General features: G+C 30.7%; 1 protein-coding gene across 2 annotated transcripts; it reads left to right on the top strand.

The window, feature by feature from the left end:
• Positions 1-5,098: 5,098 nt before the first annotated feature.
• On the top strand, positions 5,099-7,618 carry LOC145070483 (Tetraspanin family protein). 2 transcript variants are annotated; one of them, XM_079017426.1, is made up of 7 exons: positions 5,099-5,248; positions 5,401-5,583; positions 6,160-6,259; positions 6,480-6,560; positions 6,663-6,767; positions 6,907-7,097; positions 7,270-7,618. In XM_079017426.1, the coding sequence occupies exons 2-6, from the start codon at positions 5,441-5,443 to the stop codon at positions 7,075-7,077; spliced, it is 600 nt and encodes a 199-aa protein (XP_078873552.1). In that variant the 5' UTR covers positions 5,099-5,248; positions 5,401-5,440; the 3' UTR covers positions 7,078-7,097; positions 7,270-7,618. The 2 variants fall into 2 exon arrangements, with proteins under 2 accessions (XP_078873552.1, XP_078873551.1); XM_079017425.1 differs by having other exon boundaries at positions 5,138-5,583.
• Positions 7,619-10,910: the final 3,292 nt, after the last annotated feature.

Raw genomic sequence — 10,910 nt, 5'->3', positions numbered from 1 at the left:
TGTTCTCATGCTGGTGTACCAAGTACTCACTCAGTGCATCTGAACCCGCTAAAAACACTACCTAGGCCCTCCTAGGTTCCCGACCTCACCCTGCCACCAGCTGCTGAAGAACTCCCAATAATGTCAGCTAACCACTTCATGAATATAATAACATACCGTAAAGCTTATATAATCCTTCAAGTAACATGCTCAACCCTACAACGGTTAGAATCAAACGAGAGTTGCACAATAGAGCCAAATCCATCACTCAAAGATTATTTAACCTTTGCAACATGTGACTTGACATATTCACGTAATAGTTATCTCACATCACCAAGAGTTCCACAAAGCACAAAGAAAGAAACATTCGTGCAGTAACACTCCAATCCATAGTACCAACAAGGAACATCCGAAACTCAATTACTACAACTTCTGCTAGTAACTTCCACTCTCACTGTTGGTTGCCTTATGCATGCAAATTATACACAATATAGGATCAAATAGACTTTTGAAAAAAGACTCTACCCTAGGACCACAACCAAATGAGGAACAGGAAATAAGGCCAAATCAGTAATTATAAGGCTATATGATCCTAACTGTATATAATTTATAAAGCATACACTTAACAATTACTTCTACCAATACATATTTCCAAATCTAGCATGAAATTCCATAAGCTCAAACAATCAGGCATATAGAGGCATCTCTCCTAACATGGAATCCTTTGTAGATCCTTATCATTAATCTAGCATGCAATTCTCATAACATATATCATAACAAACATGTATGGGTATTCTGGGAATCACTTACTTGAGCTCGACCAATTTCACGCATCACACCTCCTTTTTCTTATAAAAAAAATCATTTTATAAAAAATTATTTTCTTTCAGAAAGATTACCAGTTCCTCAGTTTGAGTTGAGACACACCCGAGAGTATGCCCGAATCCCTCAAACCAAGGCTCTGATACCAACTTGTAACATCCCAAAAATTTCAAGGTAAAAAATTCATTTTTAATTCAACCATAAACACCATTTAGTATTACCAAACATTCAAAAGTATTTTAAGGTAAAAAACAGTTATCAGAGTACAATCCCAAAATCATAAAGTTACGGAAACATGAGTGGATGCAGTGCAGTCATGTCGGGCCCTTCCCTTTTGTACCGGAAGTACCTGAAACCATAAACAAAAAACCATAAGCACAAAGCTTAGTGAGTTTCTCCCAAAATACCCCATACCATACAAACATACAGCCAAACATATATGGGTGCTTGCAATCCCCTTCGATCTATTTCAACCGGATACTATCAAACATATCTAGGTGCTTGCAATCCCCTTCGCTCTATTTCAACCGGATACTGTCAAACATATCTAGGTGCATGCAATCTCCTTCAATCTATTTCAACCGGATACTATCAAGCATATCTGGGTGCTTGCAATCCCCTTCGTTCTATTTCAACTGGATATCGGGTCTATTTCACCCCTATCCCTACCCAATAATCTCATAACAAAAGAATCACATAGATATCAAACAATTAAATGCATAAGTCATAACAAACAATTAACACAAAGACAATCATTATACTACACACATAACTTAGTGGGCATACAGTGGTGCCTTCGATCCACCGATAAAATGAAGGAAATCACCTCACACTGGTGAATATCTCAGATCAAAGCTCGGATTGCTGATCCGGAAAATCCCCGCGCTAACATCATCAAATAATACCCAATTAATAATTGGTCCATAACCCATAGCTAGAATCCTAGTCCGATTGTCCAACACTCAAGGTAAAAGTCCATTTTATCCCTTTCCTTTAATTGGCCCAAAATCTGAGGCCCAAACCAATAACACCAAAAAGCCCAATATGTTCCAACTTCCTTATTGGGCCCAAAAGCCTAAAATCATATCTCACGTCGTGACCAGTCCTTGGTCACGTCGTGAGAGCTCACCCGATCAGATCCCAACTCAACACGACTCAAACTAGCCAAATTAGTGAAGGAATAACACCTGATCTGACCTCACGACGTGGGCAACCTATCCTCACGTCATAAGCCCCAACAAGCTCATCAGAAACGGGACCGACTGCTCCTCACATCGTGAGATCTTGCGTCTCACGTCGTGAGAACAATCTGATGCCAAAAATCTAACCTTTAAGTCCTTAATCCATTAAGCCTTAAACTCTAACTTTCCATAAGGTCTTGTAACCTCTTAATACACTAGATAGTCGATGCTTTTAAGACATATTTCCAATACATGTATAGATCTCATTTAGGCCCAAAGTTGAAGAAAAGACATCCAACTTTCATGAAATACTCCAAAACTCAACCATTTCCTAGATTTCGACTCCGTGACTCTCCCAAGGCCCTTTTAACTCATAAAGTTGCCAACTTTATGGTTTTTATTCACTCAACATGCTCAATCAAGAAGAAAAGTGGGACAAAACTTAGATCTAGCCTTATATAACCATAAAGGTAGGAGCTTTATCACTTATAATGGTCCATAAACAATGTAAGGTAATGTTGATGATGATTCCTTGCAAGCCACAACACAACACCACCTGCTTCTTCTTTTTTCCTCCTTCTTCCAATCCAAGAAAGCTCCAAAACCACCAAAGATCAAGCAAGGATTGGCACTAGGTTTTTTTTAGGTGAAAGAGGGTTTGAGGCTGATAAGAAACCCTAAAATGAGGTTAGAGATGCTTAAATACGAAGGAGACCCAAAAAGATCATGGGCTTGGGCTGTATCGCTCCTCACGTCGTGAGCTCTTATTGCTCATGTCGTGAGCTCGGTCCCAGACAAAATCTTCATGCAATGCATCTCACGTCGTGAGCCTCTATGTTTCACGTCGTGAGGTTCATTTTTCTCCAAAATGAAACCTTTTGACCCCTTGAAACCCTAATTCGATTCGTCCTGGAAAAACGGGTGTTACTCCCTCTCTCTTTCTCTTTCTCTCTCTCTCTCTCTCTCTCTCTCTCTCTCTCTCTCCCTCTCTCTTTCTCTCTCTATTTCTCTGCATAACCTATATGTCACACTCCTATTGTCTTGTCAATTTTTTCATCCACTTTGATTTTCGACAATAACCTTTTTTTTTTGATAAAAAAATTTCTTAAAAAACAAAGTTCTTAAAATTTAATTCTCTACAAAATGAGTATAGTTATTAAAAATTGATTTTTTTTAATTTTAAATTTGAAAAAAAAAAACCATATTTTTTTTTTCCAAAAATCATGAAAATTTAAGGGAAACTTCTACTCAATATACTAGCGATTTTATAAAAAAAAAATTAAAAATAAGTTTTTGAAGTGATCATATTTTAAGTTTAATAAATACTAGTTTTTATAAAATATAATAATTTTTTATACAAATTCAAAAAAAAAAAAACAAATGACAAAATTATTCCTAATACTATTTTAGTTAGTTTGTAAAACAAAATTTTCATAAAATATTATTATTTTAAGGAAACTTATAGTTTGTTTAAATGAATTGAACTTTTTATAAAAATAAAACATGGAAATTTTCTTTCTTCAAATTAAAAATCATTTCAAATATTTATTATATATAATATATTACGAACTTTTTGAAAATAAAACTTAAAAAATAAGGTTATTTAGATACTAAACTTTATTTTAAAAGATTATGCAGTTTTAAAAAAATGTTGAATATAATATGATCTAAAACGAAAAGATTCAAAATATTTATGATTCAAAAAAGTTATGATTCAAACATGTTTATGGTCTTTAATTTGTTATGATATAAAAATATTTTTATTCAAATATTTTATGATATTTAATTATATATTTTATGATTTAAAATGTATAGTGATCTAAAATTTATCACGAACAAAAATTGTATTTAATTGAATATATTATTGATCCAAAATCACGTGATTAGAAAATGATATCATCCAAATTACTATGATTGAAAATAAATTGATACAAAATTTTATGACACAAAAATAATATAATCCAAAATTAATATAGCCAAAAAATATTATAATATTTAATATCTTTATGATTCGAAACTTTCATAATTGTTAAACATCAAAAACTTGAACCCGTATTTAGTTCAAAAAATTAAAAAAAAAACACAAGTAACTTTAAAGATGTACTAAATGGACGATGAAAACCTAGCAAATCGATTTAGACGCAAATCGAAAAATTGGTTGTGAAAACATACACATACGAATAATGATCCATATAAAGATTGGTGATTAAAAACCTAGAAACCGGTTGTGAAAACACACAATAATGAACATACACATACGAATCTTGATCAAGATATAGATTCTTCAACGAAAACCTTGTAATAGTAGGAGAAGAAAGGAACAATTTCTAAAAAATGATGGGAGGCATGATTTTGAATATCGATTTCCGGGTTGTTTCCAATGCGAGGTTTATTGATCTCTAATCCATGTCGTTGTCGTTCATGGCCACCATGAATGTGCATATGTCCGGTGACTTTCATTAGTTGCCACTTTGAGTTTTCTATTTCCTACATATGCCTTCATCAGCAATCGCTCATGAGCTTTATTTGTTTCCTTCAACTTTCTAGGTTTTCACTAACTTTGAGTTATTACGAGGAAATGTAATGATATAGAAAGGGGGTGTATGGTGGATGGGTTATTTGAATATGAGGTTTATGTAATCAATTTCGATTTTTAGGTGTTGGGCATAGATATCTTTGATTCGGGTGTTTGTCGATTTCATATTAGTTTTAAAACAAAATTCGTTAGAGAGCTCTTCACTAGAAAAAGTATTGGAGATCGGTGTAAAGGTGATGAACTTAGTCTGTGAAAATATAAGAGAGAGAGAGAGAGAGAGAGAGAGAGAGAGAGAGAGAGAGAGAGAGAGAGAGAGAGAGAGAGAGAGAGAGAGAGAGAGAGAGATATTATTTATTTGTTTTTATTTTGTAAATATTAAAATATATGTTAAAAAATATAAAATAAAAAAAATTCAAGTCATTTTTAAATTTATCAAGGACTAAAACCACCAAAAAAAAATCCAATTACACTAATAATATAAATTAAAATTTTTATACTAGTAAAAAAATACACATGTTTTTACAAACCATAAGACCAAATTCGCACTTTAATCTATTTTTTATGCAACAAAATTTCCAAATATCATTTTTTACACACGTCAACAGGTGTATCTGATTTTGATATACGATAAGTCAAAATTGGGTTTTTATTTGACTTTTACAGATAGCCGCCTCACCCGAAAATCAAGAGCCCTTCTGATCGGCGGCACTGCCGGCGGAGCCGTTATTAGGTCTAGATTTACTCCTCCAATTCTCCTTCAATATCGATTCAATTATTGTTTCTTCATAGACGCCATCAGCTCATCACTGTCGATCACCCCGTGTTCTCCTAACCCTAATTGTAATCTTAGGGTTTGCGATTTGTGTTTCTCTTTTCTTGTAGGGGGTGATTGTTGAACCAATCCAATCATTTTTTGACAAAAATGGTGAGGAGTTGCGTTCAATCGTTGCTGAAACTGGTCAATTCGTTCATCGGAATGTTAGGGATCGCGATGATCATTTACGGCTTGTGGATGATTAGGGCTTGGCAGCGGCAAATGGACGGCTCAGATTACCCTACTCCATGGTACAACATCTCTTTCACGTTTTCACCGAGAAAAAGCTTTTACTTAATTGTTAATTGATTACATTATTTCTATCTAATCTAGTCAAACACATTCAGTTCATAATTACGATTCGATTGGGTATCAAACTCCCTGATTTTATGCTTAATTTGAATCATAATCGAAAAAAAAGATGGAAGTGATATGATTGCAAGAATCTTGCTATGTGGAAAACGATGAAAAAGCTTTTCTTTTTCAAAAAGTCGGGTTGTTAAATGCTAGCATTTATGTCATTCTCAACTTTTATTTATGAGGAGGCTTCATGGGGTCTGTAGATTGTGGTCAGTTTTGTTGTACCTTTTTAAAAAAAAAATTTATTAAAGTTTGATGATTAAATTTTAAAGTATATATAACATCCTAAAAATGCGGAAATAATAACTTTAAAAAACTAAATTTTAATGACATAACCAAAAGATCCCCGAACATGAGAGTGTCCTAACAATAAGGAGTTGACAATACATTACATAGGTTGTTTTTTTTTCTTTTTTTTTTCTCGGAAAAGACCTAAATACCCTTTCTTTATAACTTTAACAATGTAGGTTCATATACGCCATGCTTGGACTTGGTGCAACTTTGTGTGTGGTCGCATGCTCCGGTCACATCGCCGCAGAGACCGCAAACGGATGTTGCCTCTATTGTGTATCCTTATTTTAACGTTACTCTATAAAAAAATTATTTTTTCAGCAACCTTGAGCTGACCCACAGAACCCTGTTCCAAAAACATCATCTCAGATGTAAATAAGTGGCCCGCCAGATAGCTGACATAAAAGTCCAGAGCCCACATTGGATATATATGACAATAGTGCAATAGTTTTAGTAGAAATGAATATTACGATTAATAGCCTTAACATGAATGTAGTATTTGGTCTTTATCTTTTTGCTTTTGATGGTGGAAGGTGCGGTCACAACGGATGTATTTCTAAACCGGAATTGGGAAGAGGTACTTTCTAGTGACGAAAGCTTTACAGTTCTTTATCCATAATAGCAATGTACTTACATTTATTATTTTCTTTATATAATATTATTATTTTCATGATTTCAGGACTTTCCGAAAGATCCAAGTGGGAATTTCCATGAGTTTAGGGATTTTATTAATGAGAATTTCGATATATGCAAATGGGTTGGCTTGTCCATTCTTGGTGCTCAGGTATGTGTGTTGATGTCATCTAAAAATATTTGCGGCGTTTGGTTTGTTAGAATATACCGAAATATCTTTTTCAGAACGGTAATTTAAATATTTTTATTTTTTATTTTTTTTAAACGAAGCTTGTTATAATTAATGGCAGGGGTTGTGTATATTTTTGGCACTCATTCTCAAAGCTCTTGGGCCATGGCCATATCATGAAGTAAATTATGATAGTGATGATTATGCAACCATTGAAGATTATCCACTTTTAAGAAATTACCCAAATCAACCCCGTTATGTTGTTGGTGCCCCCGTCTATGGCACTAGATGATTTTTGATGCGGACAATCAGGTACCTTTTCAGTACAATCTGATACTGTACAATTTTATACTGTGTTTGACATGCATTGGAATAGGAATGTAATATATATTGTTGTGACTTGTAATGGGTAAAAGAATATATAAATGTTTTGGTATTATGGGTAAAAAATAAAGTACTTCTATCATGGTTTTTAAATTTGTAGGTTGTTACATGGATACATATTGTGGGAGCTTCGGGAAGATTCGTTATCTAGTTAAGTGTAAAATGAAAGATGTTTTGTTCGTGGAAGGTTCAATAGAATTTATTCAAACATTTTTAGTGTAAAATGCTAAGTGTAAAATGAAAGATGTTTTGTTCGTGGAAGGTTCAATAGAATTTATTCAAACATTTTTAGTGTAAAATGCTAAGTGTAAAATGAAAGATGTTTTGTTCGTGGAAGGTTCAATAGAATTTATTCAAACATTTTTAGTGTAAAATGCTAAGTGTAAAATGAAAGATGTTTTGTTCGTGGAAGGTTCAATAGAATTTATTCAAACATTTTTAGTGTAAAATGCTGTTAATTATTTATTATATATAGGAAATTAAAATTGAGGTAGCAATTAGCGTGCTGTTATATCATGGTTTTTTGTTCGTTTGAAAAAAGAGAATTAGTTGTTTAAACATGTGGGTTTATTATGCATAATTAGACATCTGAAAAGTTAAATTGATAAATTATGATCATTTCGTGTTTAGGAGTTCATTTTGATTTCAATTTTGTATCGCCCTTATATATGTTTTTAGGAATTCATTTTTATTTCGATTTTGTATGTATTATATATTTCGGTTTTTGTGTAACTTTATTGTTTTATAAATTCGTTTTTACATATTTATTACAACTTTATTTTGAACAGGTTCACAATTCTGTTTTTTACAAATTCGCTTTTTAGAAAATTGTAAAATCATGTGTTGTAAAAAACTAAAAACAAATTTGTAGAAAAAAGAATCATAAAAGAATATGTAAAAACGAAATTGCAAAAAAAGAATTTATAAAAAACATATTTATACAAACGGATTGGTAAAAATGAATTCTAAAAAATGTATAAAAAGAAAGTTAAAAATTTAATACAATTGTTTTACTAAAAATGAATTTTAGAAAATGTATAAAAATAAATTAAAATAATTAATACAAAACAGTTTTACTGAAAACTAAATTTTATATAAAAAATGAAATATTAAAAAGCAGATTAACTTTTTTTCAAAGCCGAGTATAAATATGGTACGAAAAATTAAAATCTAGTATAAGTTTGATTTTTTTGGTAAATAAGAAGTATCTTGACAAATGGTATATCGTTGGGTATAAATTGTAATACATAGAAAGAATGTGATTGAACTATGTTATATTTGACAAACTAATGGAAAAATTAATTGACGGTTGGGAAGTTAGTGGTTGAAAAAAATTTCGATTGGTAAAACAATGTTATAAAAATCGTTCGACAGTAGTTCGAAGGTCGACTGATGTTAAGGGATTAATTGATCTTGATGCGGATTAATCGGAGACCATAGATTATTAATAAAATATTAAAATTAATCAAAGATTAATATATTTTAAGAAAAATAAGTACTTCAAAATATGAAAATAAGAGAATTCGTAATTTGAAAATTTGAAAATACAAAAATATGTACATTTTGGTATAATATTTGTAATTTTGAAAAATTTGAATTAAAAAAAATTAATTTTTTCAATTTTTTTGACTATTTTTTTTTTCTTTTTTTGTCTTTTGTTGACCGATTAATCCTGCCTAGATTGATTAATCCCGCCAAACCAGATTAATCCTTAATTTCTATCAAACACACTATCGTAGTCTTGCAAAATGCCAAAAAATTGTACCCTTCAACAATATTTCATTTTACTTCTGCATAGTAAAAAATATGATTTTTTTTTTCTTTTAAATTAATGGTAATACTTTATTTCATTACACATTTTATGAGAGTATTACTACATTAAATAGTCCTATGATGCATTTGCTTTTATATTTGACTAAAAATTGCCTCATTGCTGTTTGGTAGGGAACAGGTAATTTTCAAATTGTCTTTGCCAAATTAATAAGTTTCAATGTTTGTTTTGCGGGGGATTAATCTGTAATTTTTTTATTAGACTGACTATTTTTAAAAAAAATTTAAACCTATGAAACATTTGCTATAAAAAAAATTGACAAGGGGAACTTTTTCTTAAATTGCAGGGAGAATTCTGCAATTTATTTTCTACAAATGGACTAAACATGGCAGGATACAAAAGTATTATGGTGAAAGTGTAAAACCCAAAAACTTATTACACATGGACAATTTAAGTAAAAAAAATACATAAGGAACTTTTATATAAAATACGAGGACAATTTTTGTAAATTATTTTTCTACATACAGACCAAACTTATCAAAAAACTAAAGTATTGTGGCACATGAACAATTTGGTAATTTATTTCCTACAAAGAGACCAAACGATAACATTATAGCAAATATTTCAAACCTAAAAAGTATACTATTTAAACAAAATGAACAATTTCTGTAAGAAAAAAAAAACTGTGTAAGGATCTTTTCTATAAATTATATTGATTGTTTTGTAATTTATTTTTTAAATAGGAGCCAATGTGCATATTAAAGTATTACGGACTAAAATATAAAACCATAAAATATACTATTAATAAGACACTTGCTTTTTTATTATATATAATAAAATAATTCGTGCATTTCCAATAGTCCAATCTTTTGAAAAAAAGATGAATTGTTGCGTCAAGTTATACTTTTACTTTTTAGCAATCATATACATAGTATACTTTGTTTCAAGTCTTTCTTTCTGATTTTGCAAGTTGAGAATTTATTATATCAATTTCGATAAATAAATAGACAAAATTTCCCTTTGTATATCTTAGTTCTTATCACTCAAATTTATTCATGGTCAATTAACAAAGACACAATCAAACACTATATGTCATATACGTCTTGATTCATCCCAAAGAACAAGATGTAGAAGCATGTCTTCTTTTTTTAAGAAATATATATATATATATATATATATATATATATATATATATATATATATATATATATATATATATATATATATATATATAACATACCATTTAAAATTTGATTTAATTGATTTATTGTAACATTAACAGGTGTGCGAGAGACATGTTATTGGACACAAAATTAGGCAAAATTCCATAGAAATAGAAAGGTGATTGAACACTTTAAAAAGGGAAGATCGCAATATCGCATAAGAAAATCTTTATGAAAGTTTGCTTTTTTTTTTTTTTTTTTTTTTTTTTTAATCTTTTTTTTAGTCTTTCTTTCTTTCCTTTAGTCCCTTTGATGGAGGAGGGGATGTCTTTTCATTAAAAGCATGGTTCAGGTTGTTAGATGCTTTGATTTTGATGGACAACCATGTTAAGAATATCAAACCTTAAGTATCGAGTCCTCTTTCTTATATGATAGATATAAAGTACTAAAATAATCAAAAGATAGCTTGATAACGAATATATATTGATTTTCATAATAAAAGTTTAGTAAATCTTTTTGAACCGAAATATATTGCAATTAATAGGAGCCAGTAAAAGAAATATGTCACAATGAAAAGATAGATAAACTTGCGTTATACAACCAACCAATCAAATTACTTTGTACAAATTGCTCCTACTAAAAATCTAAAAAAAAGCTTTGCGAGATAACTTTAACAAAAATTACTTTGTACTTCTGAAAACACCACATCGCTCACAAAGAAGTAACAACGACCATATCAAACACATCTTTTTGAACCATATTCAGATTTGTAGTGCCCAACCACTTTAGCAAGTGTTACAATATGGC

The sequence above is a fragment of the Lactuca serriola genome, chromosome 8, assembly GCF_051521515.1.
Source record: "Lactuca serriola cultivar US96UC23 chromosome 8, Lser_US96UC23_V15, whole genome shotgun sequence".
Lineage (NCBI taxonomy): Eukaryota > Viridiplantae > Streptophyta > Magnoliopsida > Asterales > Asteraceae > Lactuca > Lactuca serriola.
The sequence above is the reverse complement of the archived record's forward strand: the minus strand, read 5'-3'. Positions and strand labels throughout refer to the sequence as shown.